Raw genomic sequence first — 12,500 nt, 5'->3', positions numbered from 1 at the left:
TTCAAAGACCAACACTCCTATTTTTGACGAGTTTTATCTTTTACACCAACTCATCAGGGCAGCTGTCCTGCACATTGTGTGAAAATGACGACCAATAGAAATTTTCCGATATCACCTGGAATAAAACGTCTTACATTAAGGCCCAATCCCATTTCTACTTTTTACCCCTACCCCTTGTTTTCAAGTGTCAGCCTAACGCCTTGGGGTTACAAGGGGTAGGGCTTGAAATCCTCTCTCTGAAATGAGACCCTCAAATAAAAGAGCATCACTTCATTAACAGCTACCAGCGCTGCTCTGTAGGCGACCCTGCCCGTCTGCAGGGACAGCAGAGGAGGGGAAAGTTCAGCTCCTCACTGCTGGGCTTTAGTTACATTTAGGGATCATACGCCTTCAAAGAGGGGGGCAATTATTTATTATCACCCCCCCCCCAATTCTTCAGTGATATGAAGCTGAAGTCAGATATTCTCCAGATTCTTGTTCGAATTTTCCCGTTCCACCTTAAATGTAAATGTAAAGCAGCAGTTACATTCTGGCGCTTCAGGCATCAGAACTGCTGGACTATTTAAGGTGGAACGGGAAAGTTAGCTAGCTAGCGACCAAGACGTTAGCATACTATTAGCGATTTTTGTGCTTGTTATGACGAAAAATGACCAAAATCCACTGAAACGACATTAAACTAAGATAAAACAGTGGATGTCGTAACTTTTTAACTGAGAAAATTTTCACATTTGTGGTTTTCTTTGGTCACTCGCGCAGCTAAACGTCTTGTTTGGAGTCTCTGAAAATCCCTGTTTGGAGGGTCATGTAGCCCCAACACTTCGCCCCACCCCTCTATCTCAACAAGAATCAGGACACCCTACACCTAGACGTGAACACGCAAAACAGAGGGCAAAGGGCTGAGTGGGAGGGGCGATGGGTGAAATGGGACTGGGCCTGTTTTGCTTTGGACCAGTGGATCAGTGATAAATAAGACAATTTGGGATTATTTAACAACACAACAAGCGATCCGAGGCAAGTACAGCATGCCGTTGGCACTTCGCTCAATGCTGATTGGTTGGAATAAGCTTTCTTGATTTGTTAGCCTTGCAAACCTCAGACATTCCCAACATGTCTAGGCTGATTAACTACAGTTGCAGTAAGTAAGAAGAAAATTGCGTAAAGCTGATTTGTCTCCAAACTATCGCTTTGAGACGTACTGCCTTCCTGGGAAGTCCAAAGAACACAATTCAAGAAGAAGTGGATGGTGTACAGGAGCCGAACAAAGGTTGTTTAGGAGGGTCTGAAAGAAACAGGCTGCAGCACGACGGCTAATCCTGCATAGTGACCCACGCGGGTTCCCTTCCCAAGCCCGAGGACCTCAGTCTTCTGCACTCCACATTTGCATATCAATGTATGAATCAGGTGTTAAGGGTATGGAGGATGCCAACGGAGGCCCCAGTGTGTTCCCCAATGGAATGTTCTGAATGGGATTCTGGCACTCAAAGTTGGGAAACAAACTTCTCCAAATGAACAAGTACGTTCCGACTGGGGACGATGAATCACAATGCTACTAACAGGACCAGAGAGTCAATTAAGCCAGTCTGGGAGTTCTCAGTGGGCCTCCACACTGGCCTTTCTGTTGGGAGTAAATGCTAATATTGAAAGCACACTGTGTACCAGACACAGAACAAGAAACTCTCATTTCTCTTTGGGCTGTTACCAGAGCGGGAAGAGACATGAGAACGTCCAGGAACATCATCCAGCTCAACAGGTTCCATATCTCAGTTTACATCCTTTGGCCACTTTATCAGAAACCTCACACTTGTGCTTCCACGTCCACTTTATAAGTTCCAGCTACTTTATACTTCCACTGTATACAGACCAGACATAACATTCTGACCCCCTCCTTGTTTCTATGCTCACTGTCCACTTTATCAGCTCCACTTACTGTATAGCTGCACTCTGTAGTTCTACAGTTACAGACTGTAGTCCATCTGTTTCTCTGATACTCTGTTACCCTGTTCTTCAGTGGCCAGGACCCCCATGGACCCTCACAGAGCAGGTACTATTTGGGTGGTGGATCATTCTCAGCACTGCAGTAACGCTGACGTGGTGGTGGTGGGTCAGTGTGTGTTGTGGTGGTCTGAGTGGATCAGACGCAGCAGTGCTGCTGGAGTTTTTAAACATCTCAGTGTCGCTGCTGGACTGAGAATAGTCCACCAACCAGAAATATCCAGCTAACAGTGTCCTGTGACCACTGATAAAGGACCACTACCACGTCAGTGTTACTGCAGTGCTGAGAATGATCCTCCACAGTAATAGTACCTGCTCTGTGGGGGTCCATGGGGGTCCTGACCACTGAAGAACAGGGTAACAGAGTATCAGAGAAACAGATGGACTACAGTCTGTAACTGTAGAACTACAGAGTGCAGCTATACAGTAAGTGGAGCTGATAAAAGGAGGTGGTCAGAGTGTTATGCCTGACCAGTGTGTGTGTGTGTGTGTGTGTGTGTGTGTGTGTGTGTGTAATTACAGACTGTAGCTTTTTAAAATGTGATACCACTACTTCCAGTAAAATACATGAAGCCTGATTATTGTGTCTCCTAAAGATACGTAAGAATTTTGTCATTTACCTTCACAAAGTCCAGGTTGCAGAGTTTGGCCTTGGAGCCGAACTGCCACTTGCACTGTGTATCCGCATCATAGAGCTGCCCTGGGAGCTGCTCAGGGTATTTATACTGACCAATCAGCTTTGGTTCATCCACCAGGCAGGAGGCCTGAGCTGTGCTGTGAATAACACACACACACCCGCACAACAACACACTCATAAATAAACGCAGGTACCTATGAAATACATATTTAAACACTTAGTATGAATTTCTGAACTGGCACTCTGACATTTTGAACAGTGATTCAAAGTTTAAGGAACTAACTGCAATTTTTCAAACAGTGATTTCATTTGTAAAGTACGATTCCAAACTTTGAAAGAATGATTCCAAATATTGGAGCAGTGAATCCAAATTGTTCAGTCACTCCAAACTTTTCAACAGTGATTCCAAATTTTTGATGATTCAAGATGCTGTGAACTATTTAAATCATATTAGTCAAATTTTTGTACATTTATTAGCAACCAAATTAGTTTGATGGAACAGTGACTCCAAATTTTTGAATAATGATCCCAAAGTTTTTGAAAAATGATACCAAATATTTAAAGAGTGATTCCAAATTTTTGAATCTGGATTCTTGATTTAAGATGTTGGTAAGTCGTGGAGTATTAGAATCATATTAGTATATTTTTGTACATGTATTTGCAGCCAAGTTAGTTTGATGAAACGCAACTCAGATTTTTTTAACAGCGATTCAAAAATTTTTACGAATAATTCCGAATATTTAAGGAGTGATTCCAAATATTGAGCGTGATTCTTTTTTTGTCGAGCAACGATAAAAATTTTTGTTTACTCTGCTTGCACACTTTTAAATGATGTTTCCATATTTTTGAACTGTGATTCCAAACTTGTGAAGACATTCCAAATTCTTGAACTGTTATCCAACATTGTTGCACTGACATTCCCCACTTTTGAACTGTGCTTCCAAACTTTTTAACGGAAACGTAAATCTTACCCCAGAAAGCGGCTCAGATACTGGCGGCTGCAGGCTGACCAAGAGAAGACCCCGTTGTTTCCAGCCAGAGTGGGAGACATGATGTTTCCCTCAGCTTTCCGACAGGGATTCCCCTCTCCGTCATGGATCATTCCAAAACTGGGGTAAGACAGATGGAGAGAGAGAAAAAAAGAGACTGAGAGAGAAAAGCTTTACCCACAGAGGCTATTAACACAAAGCCTCAGGTCTAAAGCCACTCCCCAAATCAGGTGGGCCTTTGCCTCCATAACCCAGCCGAGCTTTTTATTACATAAAACTCTATAAAATCCTTCAGATTTCCAGAGATGACCATCCATATTCTCCAGCTTGTATTCACGATTTCCTTAATAAACATGCATGGCCAGCATATGTGCAGCACTACGTCACCCGTGGTGAAATTATATCATCCCAATTTGTCAGTGATTAATGGCTTTTGGACGAGAAAGGCTCGTTTTTAGCCCTGAAGCAATTTTACACGTTTTTCGTAACGATTTCTCTTTGTTTGACTGGAGTGATTAAACCATTTAAAGTGACAAGCCTTTCGAGTAATTTAGCAGCCTGGTGCTTCTCTCCGGTTTACACTGACAGCCTGCCAGCCATTGAAAAAACAACTTGCCATAAAACTGAAATCTCCTGTCAAATATAAACTTCCTCTCGATGGAAACGTGTAAACACAAACACTCTCCCGCTGCCGCCGGCGCTGCATATGGTTTTGTGCATTGTAATAAAGAGGATGAGGTAATAATCATGTGTGCATGAAGATATTTAATAAGTCACATGTCTAAACCTGCTGTAAACGTCTGAGTTTAGTTCTATACTGATCCCGACTCCAACATCCTCTAACAAACGTTAACCCTTAACAGGGAATTCCGCAGGTTTTTCAACATTCCTGCATCGTTCAGTGCTTGAGGTGTGAACAGGGAGATTCAGAGCGGGTTTGGTGTGAAATGGTTCAGATGTCTTTACAGTGGTGGTGATGGGAACCAGGCGTCGCCATGACTACAACACAGATATAGACACTTTATTTACCATCCAGAACCACCGGAGAACCCACACGAGTCTTCTGAGTTTATAAGGAATGTTGATGGTGGAAAATAATGGAAAATTTGAAAAATACACGCCGTGCATGGATTCCTCTACGATGAATAGAATAAAAAAAAATGTTTTAAGGCCAAAATCTTCTCAAAACTGTCATAAAACAGCGTGAATTAAAACGGCAGTGAATTCAGAACCATGTGTGTGTGTGTGTGTGTGTGTGTGTGTGTGTGTGTTTATGTTCATGTACGCACTTGTGTCCAGATTCGTGGGCGATGGTGAAGGCCAGTCCCAGTCCAGTGTCCTCGTTTATGGTGCAGCTGCGATATTTGCTGCACATCCCACTGATGGGGGCAAAACCTGCAGCAAAAGAAAAAAAAAAAAATGACACAAATCGAAGTGCGTATGAAGTATTTTCAACAAAATAATTTCACTAACTTGAATAAAATCAATTTTAAAAATCCAACAAATCCTCAAAACTTGACTGGTTATGATCACACGCGTCAGGCTCGAGTCCTTGTGGGCCAAAACACTGCAGACTTCAGCACTCAGCCTCATTAAACACACCTGAGTCAGCCCATCAGCTAATTACCAAGGCCCTCGTGTACTGAATCCAGAGGAATGGAAGGCCCCCAGTTTGACATGCAACGATTTAAACAGAATCGCTCAGAACCTGAGCGGTTTGGCGTGAAACGCTCTGTTCTAGAGTCAGAACTGTTTACAGTGGTGGTGATGGGAACCAGACGTCCACCTCTAAAAGCTCCCTCACAGAAAGTTCCTACGTGAAATGGTTTTATGATTATTGCCTAAAATATATTTTCTAAAGTAGGGAGCCAAAATAATATCCTAAGATGACATTTTTTTAGCATTCCCACTGTTTTCCCATCATCAAAATTCCATATAGGTTCTCTGGTGGTTCTGGATGGTAAATAAAGTGTCTATATCTGTGCTGTAGTCATGGCGACGCCTGGTTCCCATCACCACCACTGTAAAGACACCTGAACCATTTCACACCAAACCCACTCTGAATCAGCCTGTTTACATCTCACACGCTGAGTTATGCAGAAATTTTGAAAACTCTGCGGGATTTCTCTTCAACCTCTTTCAGCAGCGCCCCCTGGTGGCCATTCCTCCGGCAGAATGAAAATCGTCTCTGATATTTTTAATGAATGTAATCAATTCCCATTATCTGTAATCAGATAAACTAGGGCTCTCCTGTCTCTCTGGAACACTGTGACTCTGTGTTGAGCTGCTAGCGAGCAATGGGGGGTGAGAGGAAAGGGGAGGGGAGGGGAACCCCCTGCTGTGAGAAACTATTCACACCTCTCTGCAAAGACGGCCATGCCAAGATAAAACCGACACCTGCAGCTTTCTTCATATCAAACCATCCTGCAATACTGACACCATAAACTCAGCAACAACAGCCAATTTAGACTGGGCGGCTATACAGCATTCCACAGATGGCACTACGCTGTAGGCTTTCATAGTCCTGCGCCAGCAGCGCAAGCAGAACAGAGCATCATCTGTTGTTTCTGTGAAAGCTTGTATGACGACAGTCACTGAATCAGCAGCGAAACCACACAGAACAGTCTGAGAACAGCTGCTACAGTTTTAAGAAATACTACTTGTTTTAGACCAGACATTGTGTTTCACTTAAGAGCTCTTTCTCCGTCACGCAGGGTTGCCAGATTCGTGGCCTTCAAGGAAGAGCCAGTTAGTCTGAAAGTACAGGGAGGTGGGGGGGGGGGGCACTGTCATGGTGTCATGGAAAAACATTGGATGAAAAAAATCAATGAATATAATAATAAATGGAAAAATAATGAAATAATCTTAGAAATGTATATTGATCCCAGTTCTGAATACCTGGCAACCTGTTCTTTTTCTGAAAGCAGCGGACCAGCAAGAAATTAAACAAAGCTGCATACCGTAACCATGGCAACAATCCAGAACGTACACCTTTGGCCTTCTATTCAATCAGATGAGCCTAGCAAACGCAAATGTGGTCACTTTTACGTACTGCTCTGTCGCCTGGACTATAAATGGGCCTTTACTCGCTCACCTACAAAGACAGTTCTGTAAATCATACACATTTCTATCTACATATCGTTGCTGTCCAAAGGAAAAGGCAAAAACACTCCTACCTTTCAATGTAAGTAAACGTAGAGTTATTTTAGAGCATTTCTATTGGTCCAAACTTTCACACGACGTAAAGGACAGCTGGTGTGTTGAAATAGGTTGAAAGATTCAACAAATATGGACATACATGCTTTTCTATGGACTGCGATGATATATCACATCAATGTTGCTGGGGAACAAAAACACACAGTTCAACTAGGAGCACCAAAATACTTGAACACTGCACGATTTCACTGGATTGTGTGAATGCCCTGATTCATTAAAACACCCACAGACACTCACGTGAAACTGTATTTGGTCAGGATGCTCACAGCACACTGTATAAAACATCTCAACGAGTCCCTGTGCAGGAAAAAAAACCTGTATCTCCAAAACGGTAACTTTACAGGAGAAGGAAAAAACCTAATTCACTTATAATGGAAGTCAATGGAACCAGACATCTTTCCAAGTCATTTTGGTTTATTTCCTCAAGTTGGTTCATTGTGAAACTTACACTCAGTGTAAAAATCAACAGGCAATTTTCAAATTAGGTCAAAAACTGAAAAACATCAAAAATGGAGATACGAGGTTTTGTCCCGACAGCAGCGATACTGCAGGTTCTGTTCTATCAGTGCTGTGAAGGCCGATATCACAAAAGCAAAAAACGATGTATTGTCCAAGTTCTAAGGTGGACTTGTTTTCTACAGCACTAGAACATTAAAAGCTCCTCATCCAAACCCCAAAAAGCAGAACGTGGATCCATACTCAACCGTTACGGTCTTAAAACCCAGTGCGTAGCTCAGGAGACGAAGACAAAGCAGCGGGTTGAGTAACACATCACACACAGCGCAAACCAAAACAAACCTCTCCCCTCCAACTCGCATCTACAGCCGCGCATGCCTGTGGTTTGGCGTGTTTGGCCGATGCCTCCGTGCGGAGTGAAGCGCGGGAGGCTGCCAGTCGACTGTTCTAGTGGAGTGATGGTTCATTACGGGGGGTTTTACCCAGGCAAAGTCCCCTGCCCCGGGCTACGCTCAGCCGCATCCCACCCAGCGCGAGCGCCACGTAAACCTGCTCGCTGCATTATAAACATCATCACTGCCGATCACTTTTTTGGCATCAAATCAAGCACAACTTTATCTCCTTCCTCCAAATGTACACTGGTAATTATTTAACAACGTTTAACACAAGATTTTCTCGCAGTAAAATACCGTACGCTCTCAAATCTGAACTGTCTCTCGTCACTGGGGTGGTTCCCTCAAGGCTCCATCTCAGTACCTTCAGTCAGGGAGCATAACTGAACCATAATCCACTGAAATGATCTGCTCTAAGCTGGACTGACTCCACACACCCCGCCTCGCCTCCAGGCTTTTACTCTACTGCTCTGTTTTAAAACATTCGGTTATGAAAAGGAACAAATACCAACTTTTCACCTGGAGGAACTGATTTAAGCTCCACAATCAGACCTTAGAACCACCGTAGAACCTCTGAGGGAACATCTACACTGTTTGTACCTTGATGAACGAAAAATGGACCTGAACAGAACCTTCATTTCTCACAGTGTGGTCGTTTTACTGTAACGTTGATGCTGAGCTGATGATTCAGGTTGTATTTTAAAGCCCTGTTCAGATGGGATTAATCACAGGAGGAGGTGAGTAAAGTCGTTTTACTGGCATTACTCGGTAACTAATCTCGTGTGAACGCACCATGTCAGACATTTTCATTTATCGCTGCTGTCGGAAGAAAACCTCGTATCTCCAATTTTCACGTTTTTAATATAAATTGAAAATGCCCGTTGGTCTTTACACTGTTAGTAAGTTTCATGATGAATGGACCAAAAGAAACGGCCCAAAATGACTTGGAAAAAATCTGGTTCCATTGACTTCCATTAAACGTAAAGCAGGTTTTTTCCTTCTCCTGTAAAGTCACCAGTTTGGAGATACGAGGTTTTCTTCCAACAACAGCGATTGTTATTTTTCCAATTAATGTTGGGATATTTCTGTTGGCATATTCATCACGAAATTTACACACAATATATAGGACCATGGGTACTTTAAAAAAAACACTGAAAAACGGAGATAAAAGATTTTGCCCAGTATTATATGTAGTTATAAAGCAGCTCCTGGTTTGACCAATCAGTGCTCAGTTAATTGACCTCATGATGTCATTGATGATATTAACGAGTCTCTGTGGCGGCTGTGAAGGTGTCCAGGAAAAATACGGACCCGAGAAATTCTTGTTACTTTTTATTGTTTTTCCGTTTATTTGAATTATGAATACGACTTTATTCTGATGTACATTGCGATAAACAATTTACCTCAGCAGTGAGTTTAAAGTGAGATAACATGAGGAATTCATAGTGAACTACTGTCTACTGAGCTGCTTTACCTTTACAGTTCTTATGTAAAAATACAGGAGCATTGCTGTAATTCTACAGCAGAGTAACAGCTACATCACCGTAAACTTTCACTGTTTTACAGTTATTTACTGTTAATCTGGTTTGGTAAACCACTGTGAAAATAATGCAATTAGTACCCACTAAACAAGGATCTATGAAGAAAAGCTCATGGTGAGTCCACTGCGTCTCTCAGTTCTCAGAGATCTTCTCATTCAGCTCATGAGCTCATATGAAGCTTCTAGCTGACGTCACTGGTGTGACCGACTTTATTCTGAGGTCACTTAGAAAAAATAGAAACACAAACGGATTAAATTCCATATTTTAGTGGACGTTCCCTGATGGACAGCGTGTGGTTTGATGTTCTGTAAAATGCACTGATCATTAAAAACGTCTCCGGTGTTTCCTTTATTATGTGGAACACCGATGACGACCGGTCACACCAGTGACTCCTGTGGAGAGACAGGAAAGGTGGACGTTTCTGTAGAATGACCCAACACATCATCACCACAATTCCTCTGGCAATTGATGTAAAATACATTATTCATGTAGAAAGGATGAGTAAAGTTATCCAATGCATCACTTTTCTCAGTGCAGTGTCCACTTGGCCTGGGTTTAATCCCACACACTGACCTCAGGGGACATGACCGCTCGCTTTGGGAAATCAGGCATTTAGAAGAGCCTCACCCAGAGTGTCACACGGCTCATTCTTCCACGAGCAGATGTCCAGGCCGGTCAGAAGGATGGCGTGATCGTGCCGTTTGCCGCTTTTACCCAGCAGACCCGACTGCCACTGGCAGAAGCTGTTCAGGGATTGGTCGGCATGGTGGTTAATGGACAGGCCCAGCTGAAATCAGGGCGAGAGAGAAAGAGCGAGAGAGGTGGACAGAGATGAGACAGTAAAAACAAAAACAGAGCACATTAAAGCTTCCACATCATGGAAAAACACAATTTATCTCCAGTTTTTAAATAAAAGATGCACAGTGTAAACACAGTTAAAGTTACTGTCCGGTGTTCTGCCCAGGCCGTACACGGAAACTGAGCTGCATTTTAAATGTACAAGTTTTGTGACGTCATAACGCATTTACATGCATGTGCCTATTCAGCATACAGCAGTCTAGCTCCGCCTACTCTCACTTAAGTTATGCAGCGTCTCAGCCCTGACTGCCTTCTATACAAGTCAGAATGAGGCAGCCAATTAGATCAGAGCTTATTAATATATATTAGACTTAAAGGTGCAGTAACAAAAACAGCCTGTTGAATTCTAAAGCTTAAAGACAGCTCAGGCTGAAATACAGCACTGTGTGAAAGTCTTAGGCACCCAAGACACTTTTTCAAAATCTATTTATTTGTGTACTTTGTGTTTATTTGCTGAGAAATGTGTTAATATTTAGTGGCGTGGTGGGTGGCGCTGTCGCCTCACAGCAAGGAGGGCCAGGGTTCGATTCCCCGGCCAGGCAACCAGGGTCCTCTCTGTGTGCAGTCTGCATGTTCTCCCCGTGTCTGCGTGGGTTTCCTCCGGGTTCTCCGGTTTCCCCCCACAGTCCAAAGACATGCAGTCAGGCTGATTGGACATGGTAAATTGCCCCTGGGTGTGAGTGACTGTGTCTGTCTGTCTGCCCTGTGATGGACTGGCGACCTGTCCAGGGTGTATCCTGACTTTTGCCCAATGACAGCTGGGAAAGGCTCCAGCACCCACCCGACCCCCCCCCCCCCCCCCCCCCCACACACACACCCCCGCGACCCAGAAGAATATCATATCATAATGTGGTCATAATATTATGCCTGATCAGTGTTTAAACAGCATCTCACAAAAGTAAGTGCACCCCTCACATCTCTGTAAATGTGTTATTCTATCTTTTGATGGGACGACGCTGTAGAAATGAACCTTGGATATAATGTACAGTGGTCAGTGTGCAGCTTGTACAGCAGTGCAGATTTTCCACACATCATGGTTTAGAATGGCAATGCCTATAAACTGATTACAGCAGGACTTCATCTTACTGGATGTTGCTCTAGAAGAAGCAGACTGACGACCACGATGTTGATATCTGTCCCAATGGTGCCGTCTTTAAAGAGACTGGAGACCTGTTTAAACCCACACAGCCACATACACACTCGGTTAACTTCTAATAATAATGATATGGTATTTTACGGAACACATATTGAGGATATATTAAGGTCTTATTAGTTGATTAATAAAATCCAAATTAAACACTTTTTTTTCAGCTTTATTCATTACGACCCATATTAGAACATACTAAGACGTCTGTTGTGTGAAAATCTCGATGAGCTGCATTATTAGAAGTAATTACGCACAATAAAAACTGTGTTAAGACCTTGTTACACTGTAAAAATTGCTCATCTGTTCAACCTAAAAAATTACTTAAATTATGTAAATAAACAGCCTTTAAATTAAGAAAATACTTTGAAAGAACAATTTTAATTTTTAAAAGTCATTTACATTTGAAAGTTCACTTCATTGTTACCACATTAACCTCTTATTCTCCAGAGAATATTCTGATTTGTCTGAATTTTCATGACCAAATCATAAGGCAAATTATACAGTAACTGCGTAAAAATAAACATATTTATTTATTTATTTATTTATTTATTTTTTGTAAAAGTTCCCCTTAAATTACCAGAACGTGTGTTTTATGATCTCCACATATCACTACATGCTTACAATTCACTGCTGAAAGCCAAAAATCTCCACCGCTCTTTGTGTTGTTTTCTAAATGTGATGTTTCCAGAGCAGATCACTGAAGAGACGCCGTCTGTTTATAGTTTAGAGCCCAGATTTGGGGAAAAACGGATCGACTTTCAGTAGAAAAACAAAGTTCAGCTTCTTTTATTATAAGGGTTTAAAATGACATCACCGTCTATTAGACTGGAGAGAAGAGCTACAGCCTCACACGACGCCCAGCTTCTGAATGGAGCTTATGGAACATGAACGTTATGAAGAACATGACCAAGCGTGGTTTGGAACCACCGGTGGTCCCGAGGAGTTGAAGAGGCAACATATTTTTTCAGGTTGACCTGACGACATTGAGCATGAATTAATCATCTAAATTTAAACTTATTAGTGTTTAATTGGTGAAATTTTATTCCAACAGGTTCTAGATAGTGTCAAGTGACCTGTAGTTTATTACTATAGGGCTAATAAAAGTCAGTAAAACTGCAAGAAGTATTCTAAAGTAGAGCTGCAGTCAAAGGTATTTAGAAATTAAAACTTTTAATAAGTCACAGATTCAATAAAATAAATCTAAAAAGAATATAGAACGCTCTTTTATACATACACTATATTTCCAAAACTATTCAGTCACCCATCCAAATC

The 12,500-nt window shown here is 42.2% G+C and overlaps 1 protein-coding gene across 2 annotated transcripts in view; it reads right to left on the bottom strand.

Moving 5' to 3' along the window:
• Positions 1–12,500, bottom strand: part of adamts18 (ADAM metallopeptidase with thrombospondin type 1 motif, 18) — a 133,420-nt gene that overhangs the window by 67,639 nt on the left and 53,281 nt on the right. For both annotated transcript variants that reach the window (XM_017717899.2, XM_017717900.2), the window contains 5 exons: positions 11,168–11,251; positions 9,851–10,010; positions 4,908–5,013; positions 3,601–3,738; positions 2,613–2,766 (listed from right to left, as the gene is read on the bottom strand). In XM_017717899.2, coding sequence (XP_017573388.1) covers positions 2,613–2,766; positions 3,601–3,738; positions 4,908–5,013; positions 9,851–10,010; positions 11,168–11,251 — 642 coding nt within the window. The remainder of the gene's footprint in view (positions 1–2,612; positions 2,767–3,600; positions 3,739–4,907; positions 5,014–9,850; positions 10,011–11,167; positions 11,252–12,500) is intronic.

Source organism: Pygocentrus nattereri, chromosome 25, assembly GCF_015220715.1.
Source record: "Pygocentrus nattereri isolate fPygNat1 chromosome 25, fPygNat1.pri, whole genome shotgun sequence".
Taxonomy (NCBI): domain Eukaryota; kingdom Metazoa; phylum Chordata; class Actinopteri; order Characiformes; family Serrasalmidae; genus Pygocentrus; species Pygocentrus nattereri.
Note: the sequence above shows the minus strand (reverse complement) of the source record. Positions and strands in the feature narration are given on the sequence as shown.